This window comes from Cebidichthys violaceus, unplaced genomic scaffold (genome assembly GCF_023349555.1).
Source record: "Cebidichthys violaceus isolate CVI_PGR_0920_01 unplaced genomic scaffold, fCebVio1.0.p SCAF_26, whole genome shotgun sequence".
NCBI classification, from domain to species: domain Eukaryota; kingdom Metazoa; phylum Chordata; class Actinopteri; order Perciformes; family Stichaeidae; genus Cebidichthys; species Cebidichthys violaceus.
The window spans coordinates 3249970-3271451 of record NW_027176439.1 but is presented as its reverse complement, the minus strand read 5'-3'; the positions used below and the strand labels follow the sequence as shown (position 1 = coordinate 3271451).

The 21482-nt window shown below is 42.7% G+C and overlaps 1 protein-coding gene and 1 long non-coding RNA gene across 2 annotated transcripts; one reads left to right on the top strand and one right to left on the bottom strand.

Moving 5' to 3' along the window:
• Positions 1–873: 873 nt before the first annotated feature.
• Positions 874–3509, bottom strand: si:dkey-1k23.3 (uncharacterized). The gene is made up of 4 exons (XM_068720680.1): positions 3143–3509; positions 2707–2770; positions 2361–2481; positions 874–1392 (listed from the first exon to the last, which is right to left on the bottom strand). Exons 1-4 carry the CDS (start codon positions 3507–3509, stop codon positions 874–876), a joined length of 1071 nt encoding a protein of 356 aa, XP_068576781.1.
• An 8585-nt stretch (positions 3510–12094) lies between these two features.
• LOC137879842 (uncharacterized) lies at positions 12095–18082 on the top strand. The gene is made up of 3 exons (XR_011103764.1): positions 12095–12159; positions 12566–12628; positions 17951–18082. It is a non-coding gene; the product is annotated as an uncharacterized lncRNA (long non-coding RNA).
• Positions 18083–21482: the final 3400 nt, after the last annotated feature.

The following is a 21482-nucleotide window of genomic DNA, read 5'->3' as shown; positions in this document are numbered from 1 at the left end:
GTACTGCGGAATGGGCCGACTGCACGGAGGCAGCGCTGCCAGAGCTTTTTGTATGCAAGTGCACAAACAAAAATTTGGGGCAGTTCCTTTCCATTGCTGTGTGATGTGAAATATTGCAATCCTCTCTGTGTATTGGAATCAAGAGGGATGATCAGCTGGGGAGAAAAAGTTTCCAAACTCTGGAGTCGCACTGCCTGAAAACGACAGGGAAAAAAAAAAGGCCTCCACGGTTTTGGCTGTGCAAAGGCGTCGCTTCGTGCGACGTGCCAGCTCGCAGAGCAAACGTCTGTATTTACTGCTATTAGATGAGTGGACCTGTGCTGCCATGGCAACGCCATAATTGGGCAAGCTATTCACGTGGAAGTGACTAATGCACAGCTGTGCAAACGTATAGTATCAGATTAATGTCAAAACCTCTTAGCTGGAACGGCATGATAATTAATCACTTCTTTTTTTCTTTTTTTCTTTTTTTTTTGCACTCATGTATTTTCAGAGGTATGAATATGATGCTCATGACTGTGATCACTTATTCCGAAACTGTTGCAAATTCACACATTCGTTTAAAGATTGAGAGGATGTAAAAAAAAAAAACGTGTGGGAATAATGAGTGACACAAACACTGTATTTAATATTTTCACATGCTTTTGCTTTATTGGAGCCCCAAAGACAGCATGGTTATATATGGCTATGTGTATCTACTGGCTAAAATGCATCTGTTGAACTGGCGCAAGGCAAGCTGTGCAGGCTGTTTTAGTGTTTTGTCAAAATGTGGTGTGTGTGTGTGTGTGTGTGTGTGTGTGTGTGTGTGTGTGTGTGTGTGTGTGTGTGTGCGTGCGTGCGTGCGCGCGCAACTTTTTGCCGATATTCGTGCCTCTACTCGGCGTGTTCTTGTTTTACGTCGGCGGCCTCCGGCTCCTGGCTCAGGTCCTCCTGGCTCGGTGGACTCTCGCCCGGCTCCGGCTCCTCGGGGTGGCTGATCTCCTCTGCGGCCTCCTCCTCTGAGCCTGCCACCACCTGGATCTCTCCATCCACGGCTGGTTGTTTTTGTTCAGCCCGTTCGGATGCATCTGTGGGGGTTTCCTGATCTTCACGGCGCTTCTGAGAATCTTGAAGACTTACTATGTCTTCGCCATCTACAGGCGCTGAAGGGCGGGACTCTCCGGCCGGCTCTTCGTGGGTCTCCTCCTCCTGTTCCTTCCCCTCGTCGTGCTGCTGAGGCCCAGCTGCGGCGCTGTCGGGGTGGGCCTGATCACCCTGAACCTCTGGTTGAGACTCTTTCCCATCGTCGTCTGCAGACGGAAAACACTGGGCCTCCATTGCTCTGCAGTTATCCAGTTCTGTCTCGGGGTCTTCATGTCTCTCCTGTTTTTCTCCAGTCACCTCCAGCTCCACCTGTATTTGTGCATAAATATGAAGGAAATGTCAGCAGTGTAATGAAATCATACCTCAATACCACTTGATCGTATTACATCAATGCATGCCATTCCTTTTCGTAAGTGGAGATTTAAGAGGGATATTGAATTAGATGCAATCAGCACATATTGTTCAGAACTTGTCCCGTTGAAAGGAATGCTTTGACATTTTGGGAAATGTGCTTGACTCTCATCAGGAAAGCAAATAAGCACATGTACCAAAATGTCAAACAGTTCCTGTAAGGAGAGTCACTCCAGGTGAATAAGGCAAAGCTTTTAACTGATGGATGTCAGCATGAAACGTCCCCACTTGATTACTCACTAAGCCAATTCTTTTTTGTTTTAGACGTTTTCTAAAATGTTATGTTTAAATGTGCAAATGAGGAATTATCTTATTAAATATGCACTATTTTTTATACATTTTCCACAGCAGAAATTGGAACAATAGAAAAAGCCAGGTTCAAAATTAATTTTGATGACATATTGGAGTCAAAGGTGTTTTACAGAGGGGATTTTGAATACATTTTTGTATTAATCAGAAAGAAAAAAAAAGTTCTATAAATGAATTAAATATGAATGTAAAAACCTTCAGAATAGAGAAAAAAATTGAAAGTTTTTTGCATGTAAGTGTGACATGTCTGGCTCAGTAGGGAAACAATTATTAACTAATTAATATCACTGCGAAGCTTCCCCACTTACATTGAGACAATCATCTTTTGTATTACAAGTTTTCTGAAATGTTGTGTTTAAATGTACAAATGAGGAATTATCTAATGCAAACCTTAGGACAAAACTACAGAAACAAATAGACAAAGTAGCAAGATAAACACCTAAAAGTGTGTCTGAATGAAAACATGTTATGGAAGCAAAATCGCCCCAAGTATGAAAATGCATCAGCGCGTGGGGTGTCTCTCCCTAAATGTGAATAAACTTCCCAGCTGTGGTCACCTTTATGGGAATGATGATGGGAGAAGGAACGGAGGATTTGGAAAGTGGAGCTTCCACGGTCAGGATCCCGTCAACGGAAAGCGTGGATACGATTTTGGTCACATCAATCTCAGCTGGCAGCCTGCGAACGACACCATCCTGTTTACAATGTCTCCACGTCCAAAGTGTATTCAAGCACTGAAACTGATGTACATACAGTAATATCTATTTAGTTTTTCAGATGAATCCATTCGTAGGCTGCTGATTGGTGTTCAGAAGGGCGTAGAATGTGTGTGTGTGTGTGTGTGTGTGTGTGTGTGTGTGTGTAATGGTCTGCAGGTTTATTATCAGTGTTTACTCTGCATACCTGTATTTCCTTGTAAAACATCTGGCAATAAATCCATGCTCGTCTGGCCTCTCCTCGTGTCTCCCTGGGGATGGATTACCGTTTATGGGGAAGAATGTGAGGACACACAGAGGAATCAAGCAACACAGAGCAACCACTCAACACAGAAATTAATTTCTGCCACAGCGCTGTGATTTCCCCGAGCCCATTATATTCAGCAGCTTTCTAATTTTGTTTCGTTCAGCTTCCTTTCCATTAGTGTTTAGTTTTGAGGGGTTTATTCTGTGAACTGCGAGAGAAGTCTATTTAGATAACTCTGTTAAGAGATTATAATATTAGATAGATACAATTATTAATACTTGAGCAGAAGCTATCCTGTGTGTAAAAGTAATTAGCAATGCTAAAGTGAACTTTTAATGCTGTTTAATTAACAGAACTGCACGCCAAAGCTCTGTACCTCCGACCTCCAGGAATCCGTCTCTGACGCTGAGTGAAATCTCTGAGGGGAGGAAGTGAGCCACTTCCAGGCCGACCCTCCACTTGTACTGCTCCTTGTTCATCTGCTGGCCGGCGTGATTCGTGGGCCCAGAGATGTAGGGCACAAACAGCGGAGCGGGTATGTACCCCGGCCAGAAGCAGCCGGCCAAACTCCTCTGGAGCCGGTCCACGTCCATCCACCGAGGGTCCCCCGGCTCCAGGAAAGGCGGCATGCCAACATCCTGATTGAAAAGCCTGCTGGACTGCCACCATTTTCTCAGGGGGAACCAGGGGACGCCTCCGCCGTACGCCCCACATGACGACTCTGTTTTGTCGTGTTCACTCATGATTTCAAGAAATAAAATTACAGACAAAAAAAGAAAAAGAAAAAAACCCTTATGGACCTGGAAAGAAAACTGGAATCGGAGGCTCTTTCGTTGAATTTCAACAATTAAAATCTCCTTAAGGAGTGAGGGAATGATAAAAGAAAGCTTAGAGCGGTGAGACGGAGAAATCTCTGCAGGGCTTTATATACTGCTCCTGTCTGTTTTAGCACTTATTAAGCACTCATGCCGATCCCATGAGAGGGTATGTGTGGGCATGCATGGGGTGATGGGTGTGGAGGCCGCTACCTCTCGCTGGCCTGAAGAAGGCGGCAGACTAATTAGTTGTATTTTTAACTTTTGAGGGCGCGATGGCAAATAGCGAGCAGTTGGCTGAGGCTAGTTTGTGTTTGAACTATTGCACTCGTTGCCTGAAGGCCGTTCTTTTCTCACATCCCGGTGAACTCTATTCTGTCAGTGGTGACTGGGCTCCTCGGTGTTGTCGTGAGGCATCGGGAGTGCCTCTTCTCGCTGTGTTTCACCCTCCTTAAAGGACACACAGTGGCAGTGGTTTGTCTGGAGCATGAAATACCTCCACTGGAGGCCGAGGATGACACAAAATTATCTGTTTTGTGTTATCTGAAACGTTTCAGTGGTGCGCGTGTGTGTGTGTGTGTGTGTGTGTGTGCAGTGAGTGTGCAAAGCTCCTTTCCACTTCCATTTTTCTTTCGCTCGGCAGTCTCAACAGGGTTATTATTGTTCCCTCTTTTATCAAGTGTGACAGACTTGTCAGTGTTTCATTTTTAGAGCCATGTGCCCTGAGATCTTGGCATACTGTCCACTGGAGCACAAAACAGATTGAACAGATGTTTCTGACACTTTGTGTGATGCCTTACCCACAAATTCTGTCTGTAGGATATACTGTGAGAGGTTAAATTGGGTTTCACTGCTGCTGCTGCTGCTGCTGTTGCTGCCGGAGTCGCCTCCTCTGTTTCAACCATCAATAGAGACTTCCATCCTGTTCACATTAAAGGCACATATGCCCACGGTGCAGCAAGGTGTTCATACTCTTCAAAAGTTTGGAAGGCAAAGGTGGAAATACAATTTGGAAAAAAGTATTTGAGATGAAACTTAGAATGTAGGATATTGACATATTCTCAAATATGTCAGTTTTTCCCAACTATATGAGTTTCACACATGTCCACACAAATGGCTCACAGCTGAGCCGGCGGCTAGAAGCTAACCGTGCTAACAGCGCTAACAGTTGAAAACAACAACAGCAGTGCAGACAAAGCTAACAGGGAAATGTATTCTCATACAATAGTTCGTACGATATCTTACGAATAGTTACTTCTCATTTTTCATGCGTTTTCCTACGAAAACATGCAACACGTGTCAATTTCCGCTCGTTACATGTATGCAGTCACACTTCACAGGAAACAACTAAGTTAGGTTTAGGCAAAATAACTACGAAAGCGCCCTTACACCTAAAGTACGCAAGTTAGATGACAAATACATCACTGTTGACTTCTCGTTTCACATTAAGCAGCGGCCTCTGGGCGAATGATCGGTGTTGGTCATTCTCTGCTCAGGTATATCTCATATCTTTAGCTTTTGTTTGCTGCGTCATTAATGCTCTGAATGTTGACTAAAGAACCTTTAAATATGGATAATATTTTACAGTTTTTACCAATTTTCTTTTAATTGTAGTCATATTTTTTAGTAAGTAACATCATTTTAAACGTAACCCCAAAATGGAATCCCAATTTATCCAAATGTTGTAGTTTACTGCTGCAAAAATGTGCATGATATTTACCCATATTTGTTATCCTATTTTATCTCATCTCAGCTTTACTTTGTGCATAGTGAGGTAATTTATTTCTGGAGAAATGTATGTGTGGGCTTCCTGTTCAGTAACAGTCAACAGTAACTGCAGGTTTCCATCCAAACACCAGCAGCGGATTTCACTGTTTAGCACCTCTTCTCTGGATGTTCATCCAGGTTAACATCCTGTCATCCAACACAACAACTTCTATTCTGTGTCTGTGTTGTGAAATGGATAATTGGTCACAAGGTGATTGGAGTGTAATTTGTTTACCATTTTGAGAGTTTTCCAGGTTGATCTCAGAGCTGTGTGGACTGAAATTGTACTGAAGAGATGGAGCAGTAAAGGATAGATTTATGGACTGTGGGCAAATTATTATTGATTCTGCAACATTATCTTGATGTATTAATTTAAATTGATTACATGCAGTCTCACACTGAGCTGTGATTTTTTAGAAAACCAACTCGAAAATAATGAAAGAGCTTTGGCACCTCACCTTAGCCAATATCAATAAAGTCAGTGTGATTGATGGTTTAATAACATCTATAATCTCACTGGTGAGTGATACAAATACTGAATGAGGAAAACATGTTAATGTAGCCAAGCAGAGGCATTCTTTGTTCATGTCACTCAATAGTCAGGTATGTTTGCAGGTTGTAAGACTCTTAACCAAAGTGAGACACTAATTAGAGGACAACAGGCCTTTTTCTTGGCAAGCAATTTGAAAAGGAACAGCACAGATGAAAATAATAAAGCTGACTTTCATTCAGCTGCTTCAGTTCAAGAATACTGGAATTACATGCGCGCTTACTGCACTGTCTGAACAGAACAGAGCCATAATGTCACTAGTAGCACACATGCTTTTCCTATTATAGATAAAACAAAGTCATTATTTACAATAATAACAACTGGATCTGGACTGCTGTCTCTTTTTAGAGGCCTACTGGGAGTCCTAATAGACGAGAGCCATCATCAATGTTTATAATGGCACTTTATGCTTTTCCTGCAGTGACAAGTCAAACTGTCTGATGCAAAGACGCATACATGTTTGTGTAAATAATAACAGTAACACATCTAATCTCATTGAATTTAATAGGAGTTACCATAACTTGGTGTGATGTTATTTTGTGTTCTGTTTTACTAGAAAAATAATATTATGCCATAAAAAATGTGTAATTAAAGTAAAAAAAAAAAGTTTAAGTAAAAATTAAACTGCAGTAAATTACCTTTGGCAGCGTAAATGTTAATTAACAACCCAATAGACTACCAAAGCAAGAGGGCTAACACTCAAGCTCAAGCTAGTAGGGGATGTAGCTATAGCTAGCCTTAGCTAAAGCTAAAGCTACGTTTACATTTACTCATTACTATTTATTTTTAGTTATAGCTGTTATATGTAAATGAAAACATTTCAGTTAACTGACATCTTGGCGAACATGAGCTGAGTTATTTATACATCATACCAGTGACGATGCAAAATAAAAACCTTTAGCATAGCTAGCTAGCTAACCTAAACTCCTGCTAAAAGTAGCTAGCTTAGGATGTCCCCATAGCTGCCAGTTTAATTTTGGAATCTTGTGGAATGAAAGTGATTTGGTGATTTTGCTATCTTTAATTCTCATACTGTAGTTAAATGTAATAAATAGAAAAAGAAAATTTACCAGTCATTGTGAATGACATGCCTAAAATAAATCATCCTCGATCTAGTTTGTGATATGAATAGGCAGTGGTCTGTCATGGTGCTACTTAGCTACATCACGCTAACAAGTCAGACTTTCATCCACCTGTTAGAATCCTTCATAGTAACGTGGTTTAAATCACAATTAGTTGTCAAGTCGCAACCACGTACTTTAATTTATTACAAATTAACCAAACAAGGGCCTCGAGTGTTAATAATATGGAAGCCCATTTCCACCGCTGTTAGGAAAAAATAAAAATCCTGTAAAGTGTAAATCATCATATGAGATCCTAACTCATTATGAGATGCTAAGTCATAATTATGAGATACCTCATAATCATGACTTAGCATCTCATAATCATGACTTAGCATCTCATAATGAGTTAACATCTCATATGACTTAGCATCTCATAATGAGTTAGCATCTCATATGACTTAGCATCTCATAATTATGAGATGCTAAGTCATGATTATGAGGTATCTCATAATTATGACTTAGCATCTCATAATGACTTAGCATCTCATATGACTTAGCATGTCATAATGATGAGATAGTAAGTAATTATTATGAGATAGTATCTCATTATAATGACTTACAGGATCTTTATTTTTTCCTCACAGTGGCAGAAATGGGCTTCCATATAATAGCGTCACGGGGAAGCAAAATCTGGCATGATTTAAGTGTTTGTAGTGTCCATATACTTTTGGCCACGTAGTTAATAACGTTTTACTTCCTGGTGGGCTGAGCTTCATTTGGCACGTGCGAAAACGCATGGAGCCGAAGTTTGTAGGAATGTTTGGACACTTTACCTTCCGTTTATTTACTCACTGTTCTTGTGCAACTTTTAGTTTTCCTCATAACGTACAGACTTATCATGATTAATCGAAATTGCACGCTGGCTCCGTTACGTCTGGGTGCAGCCAAAGGACGTGTCCGGTCCTAGTTTGTGACCGGGACACGTCGTGCTCGGAACAGTACTGGGCGGTCCGTGTCGAGAGGAGCCGGACTCCCCTGGAGAGTCTTAACCGCCGACAGGTGCCAGCTGAGCCGGCACGGCTGCCCGGAACCCCCCCCCCTCGGGGACCGAGTGAGGCGCCCAGACTTCACTCCCACCTGGAAACTAAACCTAAACTCGACAATGTGGGACAACAGCACGTGGTAAAAGGTATATTTTTAGTCATTAGTCTAAATAAACCTGCATGGTTTCACTCAGTTTCAATACAGTTTGTTTTGTTTGTCTCTGTGTTGATAAAAGAGAGCGTCAGACTTTATAATATCTTCTCTCAGATGACTTCCCCCCACATCTCGTGTAAACACATCATCACCAAATCATTTTGATGCCTTGAATCAGGATTAACTTCAAAGATGGCTGGCAGTTTATTCATCTCACTCAAAATTAAAAATGGCTCATTTGAGAGAATCCAAACTCTCTCTCTCTCTCTCTCTCTCTCTCTCTCTCTCTCTCTCTCTCTCTCTCTCTCTCTCTCTCTCTCTCTCTTTCTCTGCTTCTCTTTTTTTTTCCATCCCATCTGGTAGCTGCTAAAGATCAGAAAGTCTTCATGGTCCCATTACACTCGTGTTTTTCCTCCCTTGAACTGCTAATGCCGCTCTCAAGTGATATGTTCATATATTTCTGTGTATATGTGTGTGATCACTCTCATTTCATGGCAGGGTTTCTATCTCTCATTCATCACCCCCCCCCCCCCAAACCCCCCCCCCAAAAAAAACCCTTTCCCTCTCCATCTCCGGGCTTCACAGAGCAGTCCCATCCAATGCCTGTGGCTTTTTTTTTTAATGGACACTGACCGCCCTCAAGCACATCAAGTGTGTCGCAAATCAAAATTTTCCAGCCCAGATGAAAACATAATTTCGGACTTTCAGTCAGAGGAGGATGGGAAACACACCCGTGACCCAGTTTGCTTTGAACCGTCCTCAGTGCGACTGGAGTTGGAGAGGATCTCAGAGTTAGTTTTGAAGGCCACCGGTGGGCTCCGCCGCAGAGTCAGTCTTCGTAATCACCAACACAGATGCTCCGTCTGATCCCCCAAAGCCTGTACCCTCTAACAATTGCATTTGAAGTAAGACATTGACAATTGTTCGATGATTACGGCCTTATGCTTGGGGGGGGGAGTCACAGCGACTCATGAGGCTTCAAACAGTTTCGGATCCACGGGATATCAGCAGCTAATGCATCAAGAGGGGGATGGAAGTGTCAAATGGCTGGTTTGTTCCTGTGGACACTGCATTCATCATAGTTATTGTGGTGCTGGCTCAGTCGCTGAGGCTGGCCGGCGAATAGAGAGAGTCCGTATCAAAACTGACACATCAGAGTGGAGTGGCTTATCTATGGAAATGTATTTTTTGGAAAGACGTTTTTACAAGTTATTGCAGCCAACACTGAGTCGGAAATAATGCGGAGTGATGCTTGAACCTCGATCTAACACAAAACGACGCTACTGGAGGGGGGGGGGGGGGGGGGGGGGAGAAAAATTAATTCGCTGAATTGGTTTAGCCATGCCGGCTGTTGCCAATCCATTGTCTCTATGGCTGCAGTGAACAAGAATTGCCCCGTATACACTGTAAATCACTAAGGAGGGAAAACAAGGCAATCTCATCTTCTGCAGTTTCCCGCTCTGTGTTATTGCATTTGCAATGCTTTTGATTCAGCTCTCTGTGGTGCCGTTAAGACAAATGCAATAAGCGTTACTCCTGGGTGTTGATGGAAATTTTTTTTTTTTTTTTTTTTTGGTATGTATTGGATCATGCATTTTGTGCGTGCATGTGGGCCCCGTACAGCATTCATGTTCCGGGGTCTCTATTCTCCGGTGTCCACTGGAGTAGCAGAGAGGCAACAACAGTGTCCCGGTTTGACTCGAAAGAGATCTGCAGCAAACGAGCTCATCCATCAGCAGAGGCGCGCGGGGAGGGACAAAGGGGATGATGATGATGGTGATGATGATGATGGTGATGATGATGATGATGATGATGATGATGTGGAGGAGGAAGATGAAGAGAGACGGTGGGGCGGAGGCAGGACCGCTCGGAGAGAAGCCCGGCAGTGAAATATGACGGCCGTGGCATTTTCGCCACCTTTCTTTTGTCCTTTCGGGTGCTGCAGCTCGAAGACCTGCAGCTCGGTTCTTGTCGAGTTCATCTGTAGCTTTGCCATGAATCTAAAAAGTCATGACATTTAGCGGAGTGGCATTTTTAACCACATTAACCACCAAATATTCAGCATTTACACTCTGGAACTCCATTTTCTTTAACCCCTTTTCATGCAGTTTTTCCCAGAGCATTAGGATTGTTAATCATTTTGTCTGACAGCGTCATACATAGTCTGTATCAGTTTGTTCCAACTCTTTATCAAACCCAAGACTTCATGTTTTTATGGCTTCATTAAATGGAAATATTCTAGATTGCTTGTGCATCATTTTGGACACAATTTCCCCAAAATTCAACCCGCTATACTCGGTATCTTTGAAATCTTTGGTATCACCCCGGTGGTTTTAATAAATAAAGCTCTGTGAACTTAAACAACAGCTTTCTACCAACTGCGATACTGGAGTGTGTGTTCAGTTTTGCATGGCTCCGAAGACACTTCACAGACTCTCACATTACAGTCGAAATAGCATTCTTAGTGATGTTTATTTATTCATAAAGCACATTTAAAAAGAACAACAGTTGACCAAAGCGCTGTACAATCAAATATAGCAAAGACATAAAAGCAACAATGTGCAGTAAATGCTGCAAAGACATCAGGATTTAATTTAACTCTGTGTACTTTTAATTGTGGGAAGCCAAAATTGTAATATCTGATTAACTGTGCAGCGCTATTAGGACGTGCTAACAACTGCATTTAGTTGGCATTCAGTTTACTTGTTTTTTTCAAGTAGGCGACTGCAGTGAACAGAAGTGACCATATTTGGACAGCGGAGGAGTGATGTAAGGACGCAGTATGCGACTTGTCAATCACCGTGTAGCCCCGCCCTAAAGCATACCCCGCTTTATGGTCTGTTTAACTCTAAATGGACCATAATGTACTAAATGAACATCGTGCTGTATTGAAGAAGACTTGAAACTAGAGATTGAGACCATAAACTCATGTTTACAATGTTTACTGAGGGAATAAATCAAGATTTTTCTCATAGACTGCTATACAATCGGACTTCTTATCGCAAACAGAGGAGTCGCCCCCTGGTGGCCATTAGCGAGAGTGCAAGTTTAAGACGCTTCCGCATTGGCTTCACTTTGCAGAAGCAGAGGTTGCAGCCTGGTTGATACTGATATCATTTGATTTAACGTCTATATGTTCTTAACAGCTCGAGACCATGTTGGAGATAAGTGTCCTCAGTTATCACCTGTTGGATTTAATCGGTTTTGTAGCTGAAGATAGAAAATCTTCATGAATATCCCGTCCAAGCTAATGCCCCTTTTCCTCAACTCTGATGATTCATAGGCGACTACAGACGACCCACCAAAGATAGTGGACCGATCCATTAACAGCAACCCTCCAGATTCCACAGGAGGAAGTAAGGTGTGACTGTTAATCATTACGCCCACATTTATACTCCTCTCACACCCTGTTATCTAATTTACATTGCAGAAAACATCATTTTATCTCACTTAAGGAGTTGTTGTTTTTTTTACTCATTGCAGTTAATTATGTAGAGATTAATTGCCCGATTATCTGTCATTTCCATACGCGATGTTATATTAGAGACGCAATCTTTTACTCTTGGCCTGCTGCCCAATTCGCCTCTGCAGAGGTCACATGGGGATGCGGGAGAGTCTTTCGTGGGTGAAACAGTGCTCTGAGTACTAGAGCTATACTCAGAAGACAAAAATATAATAGCTGCTTGTGTAAAGGACTCTTAAGAGGTTCTGTTTGTGTAAGGTGAATATTTCCAACAAACCCTTTTCTTTGTTACCTAAGTTAATCACTTCCTGCTAGCTTTTATTTTGTAATTGCCCTTTCTATGTTTTGAGTCCTTTTATTTTGAAGTCCTTCTGGCGAAACCGGAAGCAGATCCAACTCTCGTCAGAGTATAGTAGCGTGACTTTGGATTTGGATAAAAAGATAATTGACGGTGCAGACGAAAAGTGTGATAAAATTTTCCTCTGCAATATTAGTTTATTAATTAACGGTTAAGCACCTAGCTGGAACGGGAACAAGGTATTGTGTGTTTATTTTGTTTATTGTGTTTTTTATTCTATTTCTGTTTCAACTAGATGCTAATGTTAGCTTAAGAGGGTTAGCTAAATGACTGTAAATTTAAGCTAATGCTATATTTCGGTTTTTACATGTGCTTTTGAAATGTGTATATATTAGAGAAAATGTTAAATTAATGCTCCCATGTACATTGAAATGTAATTTAAGTAATGTTTAAACTCGTAAGAGCTCATTTATGTTGTATCTGTTCCGTAGCTCTTAAGGTGTTTTCCGGAGATTGGTTTAAATGAGAAAAAAATAAATAAAGGCCTCTGGAAACATCAGTACGCTTCACCATTGTCCGGCTGGGGTCCGCTACAGCTTGTCCTTTTGTTTTTAATGTCTTTGTTTTTATGCACGTTCTTTTCAGAGTTTGCCTGAATTTGTCGCAAGCAGGCTGGCGAAAGGGCTGAAGCACCTGTGGCCACACCAGGTGAGACTTACATCTGGGGGTGTTCAGCAAATATGGAACAAATGAATCCCGTCTGTTGATGTAAACATGTGGCGTCTAGCTGCTTCTCACCCCCACTAAAACAGATGAAGATGGCAATAGCAGCAGCTATTTATGGGGGGGGGGGGAAATCTGAAACAGTTCGCTAACTGCCGGTAAACTCAGCTTTCCGTGTCCTGCAGGCAGTGGAGTCCTGCCACTGGAAAAGCTGTGGCATTTGGTGCCTGTGTGTGTGTGTGTGTGTGTGTGTGTGTGTGTGTGTGTGTAACCCCCTAACCCCACCACAGGGTGCAGAGTCAAAATCCTCTGGGGGCAGCCAAGGGTACTTCCAACCGGCTGACATTTCTGACAGCCTCTGATAGAGCCCAGAGTGTTGAATTATTCATACAGGTGTTACGGGGAAAGGTTGCCATTTTCACAGGAGATGCGCCCCCCCCCCCCCCCCCTTGATGAAATGTGGCTGTTTATCCCTGCAAGTGAATACAGTGGTAATGGTTAAGGGCTGTGATGCCTTTAAGGCCAAACGGGGCAGAGCCCATTCTCTTGTCAGCTCACTTGTTGAAAGTCTCTACTGCTTCTTTGGCCGGAGTAAAAAACTTCTTGAACTTAATCGGCCTGGTTTTTGTTTTTCAGTTCGGACAGTTCGGTGGACACAATTGACACGTAGCGGGGCTGCTTTTCCAGCAATTTCATGTTTCATAATGGCTGTTTATATATGAACCATCTGATTGACCATTATCTCCTCTTACCTCAGTAATCACACTAATCAAAGCTGTAGTGTTTCCGAGCACCAGAGTCCCAGAGCTTTGCTTTACATCAGTGTTTGACGTGTATTGTTTGCTGTATGTTGAAGTTATTAGAACCACTCAAATGTATTGAGTTCGACAGTTCAACCATTAGTTCAGAAGGTATATTTAAGTCTCAGAAACCATTGTAATACTTACACAACTATGGTGTTTTGTCAGACTTCAAAGTTTTGAAAACTGGATGATTTGAACACAGCTTTTCCCTTTGTCTCGTTTCTGAGAAGTGGTATACAAAAGTGCAATAATACTTTGTGACATCCAGATATATAAAATAATGTATCCTGACAATGGGGAAAAAAAGAGCTTTACTCGTCAGATCTTCATTAATCCAATTCATGTCAATGTTCCCAAGTATTGGGGGGAGGGGGGGGCGATCATTGCAGCTCTTTGATTAAAGTCGTAATTCAGAAGAACGATCACGATTCTCAGATAAAAGCACAAAAATATCCGAAAAATGGGACGATAATATTACATAATGTATTTGGAATGGCCCTAATCCTCCTCTGTAGGACGGGGATTTGCCACTTAATTTACGTAATCCCCAAAACACAGGCACAGCTGTAATAATTGTCTCCAGTTAAAGACGAGGGGGAAATTAGGACGCGCATTTAAAGCTGAGTTTTCCTGCACCTCCATATTATTTACATCATGTTGTTTTTGTGCATCTTGGCGCTGCTACCAATCCTCATACGCCATTCATTTTCTGTCACAACAAGTAGGTGAACTGAGATGCTCCATGTTGTGCTGATACAGCGAGTTTTTTTTCGTACTCGCTGTTTTTGTTTTTTTGTTCCTGTTTAGTCTCAGCAGACGCTACAAAGCCCAGTCAGCGTTTCCAGCTCCTTGCCCGTGGCACTCTAGTCATTCACGCCAGCTCGCGTTTGTCTCCGGCGATGTCGACGCGAACCGTTGCCACGCTGCCTCAACGCAACCCGGGAGTCCTGTTCACTCGTCGCGTCGCGGCTGACGGATATTCTTCTGATAGATCCATAACCGGGGTTTAATTATGAAATGAGTTTTGACGTCATGTCGCAGTCGCTCGCGTATCACAACCCAAACAAAATTCCCCGACGCTTAAAGGCTTTAACCACAACTTGTGTATTGTAATTCATGATGACGTGAGAGTCGATTCAGAATAAAGCATCTTCGTTGGTCTAATCGCTGTGAAGATGCCTCACCTACCTAAAAACCCTATCTCTTTTGTTGCCTGGCAACAAGCTGCCACCCAAGGGCTCCCGTGATCTGATCTGTTTAAAAAAAAAAAACTGTCCCCCGTTCCACCACCACCATCCTCTCCCAACGCACAAATGTCGAAATTTTTTACATTGCAATCAATTTTGAGCCACCGATCAAGCCTCCCTTTCCGAGCATTGTCATCCTTAATGAGCTTTTCGAGCCAGGCTCCGGATTTGTGCTCATAATTCAGTCTCACAAAGAAGAAGAACTTGTTATTGACGGGAAGGACAGACGGCGGGGATGAGAAGAAAAGCATAATGGGGTTTCACTTCACAGCATCTCGGCTTTTCAAACACACACAAAAAAAAGTTTCATTTACGTATTGATGATACATTGCTTCTTCTCAATGCCTTTTTTTTTTTAATATCTTCTTGTCACACCAAATTCTGCCGCCCGTCATCGACTCGTCCGCTTTCTTCCCCGCCTGCTTCTTTCTCTCCCCTTCCCCCCCTTCGGCGTATTACTGTTCACCTTTCATGTTGCATTCAGACACGAATCGGCGTTGTTGTCACAAACATTTGTGCGGCGTGGCGCATCAAACACAAGCGGTGAGACACCCACCTGCCTGCTGCCAGTTAGAAGATATGAATCAATTAGAAGCTGAACTAAAAGCGAAAGAGTCACTTTAGCACAAAGAGCTAACAAAATGAGTCACGTCTGAGGCAAGGTCGCCTCCCACACTCTTGGCAGCCGGCAGCTCCTCTGGGGAACAACTTTCTTTTTCCACATTCGAAGCTCCAAGTCATTAGCGATGCTGATAGAACCACACTTTAATTAAGACTGCTGCATTTTGGACTTAGATGTCACATCTGAAGATTAATAAGTAACGTCAGGGGCGTGGCGGTATGCAAATAGAACAGACGTGCCTCCGAGCTAAACTGGTGCGCTCCGCGTATATCGCCGAAGACGGAGCCAAATTAGCATGCTGGAACACAAGCGCTCTGTGTCGGCTCTACTTGTGGGCGAAAAATATTAGCAGCCAGCTCGCTCACTTAGATAACAAATAAGAACCGGAGCTGCAGAGGGGCTGGAACATAACATATGCAGGCCTTTGTGCCTTTGCTTGCAAAAACCCATCTAGTTCGCCTGCAAAGGAAAGGTCACGAGAATAGTGTTAGGTCACTGTGGCTCTGATCCTCACTCCTCTTTCAACTTGTTGTGTTTATAATCAGGATATTGGAGCTTGTTCTATTCACCGTGAGTCGCTCTGGACAACTGGGTTATGGAAATGATCTCCAGCAAACCCCAAGGAACGCATTTCACTCCTCATAAAAAACATTTGCTAAATTTTTGATTATGTTGGAACCTGCGTCATACATGGTGGTTTTATTCGGAGAACTGGAGAGCATGCACTAAGAAGATGCTCACTGCGCTCACATTCCTGCCTCTCGGCCCGTAGACTTTACGTTGAGATGACGTTATGTTTTCTTGGCCCCGGAGGAAGTTTCGCAAACACAAAACCTTCATGGGTTAAAAATTCACAACACAAAAAAAGAAATGATTGACATGTTTACAGTTCAAGGCGTCCTGTCGAAACGTTTCACAGAGGCCTCTTTTAAAGTGGTGCTCTATGGGGCAGTACTGCAAGTTGGCAGCCGAGCTGAGTGGTGGCTTCTATTGGACCTGTAGAACAAGAGCGTGAGCGTTTCCTTTAACCCCGCCTCATAGCCACTCCAGCTCAGCCTCACTCACTCGAACAGCAGGAAAATAACTCTGGATTCTGACATTAGTGCATTTTACAACTTTTAAGACTTAATGATTTAAGTGCTCATATTGAGAAGTTGATTAACCTAAAAAAAAAAAAATATGATCCTCTGATCTACGGACATTTCTTTCCCTATGTTAATGTATCGGGAAAAGTATTTTTGGTCCAACGGCATCACATGACAAAAGTTACAACTTTTCTATGCAAAATTAGCTTCAAAGCCGGTAGTCGTTTTCTTCTCTACCTTTTGCAGGATAAATATGTTTATTGTCTCCTTACTGCCACCAACTGGCGATCAGTGGAAGAGCATGAAACCGTCAACAGGAATTCATATCGCATCACCTCGCGTGCATGAAAATATTCTGTCATGTGCTGGTAGAGCATTAGCATTGGAAAAAAACAACACTGACATTCACACGGTAGCTTTTAATCGACTCATATTGGTAGCTTTATATTTACAGTTTTCTTGAAATCGTTCCTTTGCACAGCAGGATATTGTACAAGAAAACACTGTGATCCTATATTCTCCATTCACTATGCTGAAAGTATATAAACAATAACACTGAGTCATTACCCAATCCTAACATACATTGTTCTCTAGATATTGCCTTTGTAATATGACATAACCGCTTATCTCAGAGTCACAGTCATATTGGAACACCTGATGACTGCTGAGCTCCCTCCAAACATCAGCAACAAAAGCTGAACCACACTTTTTTTTATTTCCGTTTGAGAGCGCACACACAGCAACGTGATATTCCTTTTGAATCGACAACAACTACAGGATCACACGCCAACCTTGACTCGCCATGAAGAGCTTCGTAGCAGGACGCACTTTGACCTGCTTTTTGTCCGCCTGCTTCACCCAGAAGAAGGCGAGCTGCTCGTGTGAAAAAAAGAAAAAAGAAAAAAAAGAAGAACCTCTGTGTTATCTTGGTCCGTTCTGCTGATGGCAAAGTCACCTCGACAGTTGCTTCAAAGCGCCGTCTTTTAATTTTCCACCGCCGCATTAATGCAAAGGTAATTACGTGTGCAGCATGAGGAAAACAAGCAAACAGCGTTTGAGGAAAGGTTACGGTTGGAAGCTAAACCGCCATAATTAAGTCATTAATCTGGCCAGACGTAACACGTTTCTCCCATAATGCTCTAGTTAGGTGTCATTTGTGCCTGCCTGCTGTTTCGGTGTGCTCTGATTTGGATGATTTACAGTGCACACTTTGTGTGTGTGTGTGTGTGTGTGTGTGTGTGTGTGTGTGAGTGTGAGAGAGAGAGAGAGAGAGAGAGAGAGAGAGAGAAAGGGATTATTGTGAAGTCACGCAAGCACTTTTAAATGTAACTCATCGGCTTTGATGTTTTTTGTATGTCCAATAAAGACAGGAGATTAATGTGTACGCTTGGCATTTGTGGTTTCTATTATTATTGTTTCTTTTTGTGTTTTTTTACATTTTATTTTCTGTCGCATGGATTGTTGGAAAGTGAACATATATCATCATTAAAGCACGCCGGTGATGGCCCGTATTTGTGACTCCCGCATGCGTCTGTCTCTCTGCTTTGCAGACGTTTGGCATCAGCGATTGAGCGCGACCAGAGCTACTTCCACCACCTGCAGGAAGAGGAGGAGGAGGAGGAGGAGGAAGAGGAGGAGAGGCAGCGGATGAAGATGGAGGAGCACACCGCGACCGACGGCGATTCACGGGTGAGGCCACGACTCGCCTCAGCTCAGTTTCACTTCCCCTTGCGGAGTTTCCTTCTGCCGTAGTTTGTCAGTTTATCATTTTATTGGAGTATATGAAGCTGCACTAATCAACATTTTTATATCAAAAAATGTACCAGACGACTAAAAAGGGTTGCTCCTTGTGACGAACACAGAAAATGATCACCCTACTCTGAGCCTTTTGGTTTTATAACCCAAAACTTTACTGCCTCAAATCACCCTCACAGCTCCCGTCAACCCCGTTTAGGAAAAAACCGTCTCCGATGAGCCCAGTCAGCATTTATCAGCCGGCAGAGTCGGAGACCAAAAACAAAGCTGAAAGGAGACTGACTCGCATCCGAAATGACAGTTTACACTGAAATGAATGTTGCATCCTCAGGCGGTAAAGAAATAAAAGTGAATACAGGTTAAACATACAGTTACACATATGACACTGTAGGCACATATCGCACCATATCCTCTCTGGATTCAGATCTCATTCAGCAGCACGCACACAACAGGAACGGGCCCCTCGATGTATAGTTTTCATTTATGACATATCGCAGAATTTCACGTGACATTTGATCAAAGTATATTGTGGCCTGTGTTTGAATTTCACCGGAGATTTGCAGAGTCACATGATGGCCTAAATATTTGTTTTTGCAGACACGAAATAATCGTTGTAATATCTCGTTTGAGAATCCTCAGATTAAGATCATAAAATGAGCACAAAATGTTCATATTTAAATCATTAATAACAGCTTTGAAAACATAAGCATACGTCGAACTCTTGGCAAACTACGATGTACAGTCAAATCTATGTGAGGGCGTTCAGTTCATTTAATGTTGCCACCTGTCGCCTCCTCCATACGCTCACATGTGACGAAGAGCTCACAGCACCGTATCTCTGCTGCGTTCAGGAACCAGCTGGTCATGGTGCGACGGGAGGAAGAGCCACTCAGCACGACCTTTCACCCCTGTCCGTCGCCTCCCCCCCCCTGACCTCCCCGTCTGCTGAGTGAAGAGTGACGGTAAGGTTGCACAGCCTTGCTCCCTCCACAATATTCAAGATGGCGTCCTTCTTCTTTTTTTTTCTTTCCACGAGTTCCTGCTCGAGTGTTTTTGTGGTGCTCAAGGTTAGAAGCTGTCTAAGAGCTGGAATCTTCTTTTCTTTTCTTTTTTTTGCGTAACCGGCTCGGCAGCCTCCACCCGAGCAGCTCGACGGCAGCGGCGCGTTCTCTTCACTCGCAGCGCTTCGTCCTTCAGCGCTGTCGCCGTCAGTAAATAGGCCTCAGATATATGGCGCTCATGCGACGCTGTGCTTCACACCGTACGCGCTGTGTAGGCAGATGTATGCTGCATTTACTCTGCAGATAACAGAAGAAGGTCTTCAAGGAAACATACGTATAATGCCTTATGAATACCCATAATGCTTTGTAACGATAATCGCAACATATTATGAAGCATTATAGTATCAAAATACCACACGGTTGTTGTTGTTGTTTCGTTTTGCGATGATCATAGCATATTATAATTTCCGTAAGTCGTAAGACACAATATTTTTTACAGTGCATTGTAATGGGATTATGAGTGATATTGTATTGGAGCTATGGGAATTATAATACACTATGAGCATCACTAAAACATGTTAGTGAGTGACCAACAATTATGAAGTATTATATTTGACCTCATAAGTCGTTATAGTGTGTTATGTTTATTGTTATAAAGCGGTATGGATAGTAATAAGTGCTTATAACTATGATTATACAGTGCTATACGCATATATAAAGGCTTCATAGACAGCGTTACCCTGTCTTCTTTATCTTTCTCCTTCCTCCAGCTTCTTTAATAATCGAGAGTAGTCGGGTGTAATATTTGAGTATTTGCTCCGATCATAATGATCAAACTGGTGGAGGGCATAGGTTGTGATATATTGTCTACGCCCTAAAGAAACAGGTGAGATGTTTGAGAAGAATGCGATTGTAAGGAATCACTGCATTTCTTCCACCCTCTTGTGTCTGCCAGTGTTCATCCATTTGATTCATGTCAAACAGATGTGTTACTACACCTCAGCAAACATCAAACAGAGGAAAAACAAACAGGCAGATTGCTGAATATTTAATGCAACACATCTGACACTGACAGATATTCGTGATGCTTTCATTTTGTATTTCTTTCATACGGCGGACTCCTTTGATGCCCCGTGAACCGGAGCTAACCTCTCTGGAAAAAAAACACGTCAGAGAAAGTTTTTCTCTGACAAATCTGCCTTGTTAGAAGAACTCAGGTGTTGGCTGACAATAAACACACACACACACGCACACGCACGCACACACACAGAACGCTGGTTCACAAAAGCAACATTTAGTGGTTTCTGCTCTGCTTTGATCTTGTGTGGAGGATTTGATGCCAATACAATCCACAAGTTCAGGCTTTTGAACAAAAGTAAAAATACACTTATCACATTGGGCCTCATGCAGGGAAGCCATGAACAAACACATTTCCTCTGATATTTCTTTGTATTTATTCTTATATTTTTATTTAATCTTTCTCTTCTCTTAGGTGGAGAACATTTTACGATTTATTTAGATTTTTTTAAAGAAGACAAAAAAAACCCCGCATGAGTATCATATTGTCAAATTTAGACTATTATGTTTTAGAGTGATTATAATGATTGGATTATTAAATTGTGGGCTAAAGAAATGCTATTGACTAGTAAAAACCCTCTGGATTATATTGTAATTCTTACATACTGCTCTTCGCCAGTACAGACGCTCTGGAGAACCCTCTATTTAATTAACACTACCTCGATTTCAGTACTGCTGAAGTTCTTCTTCTGGCAGCCGTTTTGGGTGGAAGCCACACGCCTCCAATTTATGGTCAAGTGGGATTCATCATTCAGCATCTGGAGGTGGCTTCTCTTCTTCTTTAAGAGGAAAATATAGGAAGAGTTTCAGAGAACTAGAGCAGTGACGGGTTCGGAGTGGGCCGATCGCTTGGCGACTGCAAGTGCTCATTCCAGGGTTGTCGAGAACCGCTCACTGCTCTTTAACTCCAGGGAAGGGAGGAAGAGCTCGGTTGTAATGTTAGTATATCCATCATCCAGCGCTGAGGTCAATGAGCCGCAGGCCTTGAAGCCCAGTTCTCTGTGCAAAGTTTATCAATATAGAAAGTGTCGCGTGTGCAAACTTCGCCGCTGCAACGTCCTTCGCTAAGATTGCAGATTGGACGGACTGCTCTCGATATATGCAAATGAAGCACCGAGATTCCTTACTTTACAGTCAGACGATACTGCCACAGCGCCATCTGTTGGCCAAATGGCACCAAAATTGTCACTCGGACGTCATATCGGCACACGTCCACCGAAATGTGGTTGCAATGTAAGCCCTGCCCACT

What these genes read in the sequence shown, in the direction of transcription:
- si:dkey-1k23.3 (XM_068720680.1), bottom strand. Translation starts at nt 3,509, where the DNA reads ATGAGTGAACACGACAAAACAGAGTCGTCATGTGGGGCGTACGGCGGA. An exon ending in TGTTTTACAAGGAAATACAG is followed by an intron (nt 2,482 to 2,706) that starts GTATGCAGAGTA and finishes TGTCGTTCGCAG; the next exon opens with GCTGCCAGCTGAGATTGATG. An exon ending in CCATCATCATTCCCATAAAG is followed by an intron (nt 1,393 to 2,360) that starts GTGACCACAGCT and finishes GCACAAATACAG; the next exon opens with GTGGAGCTGGAGGTGACTGG.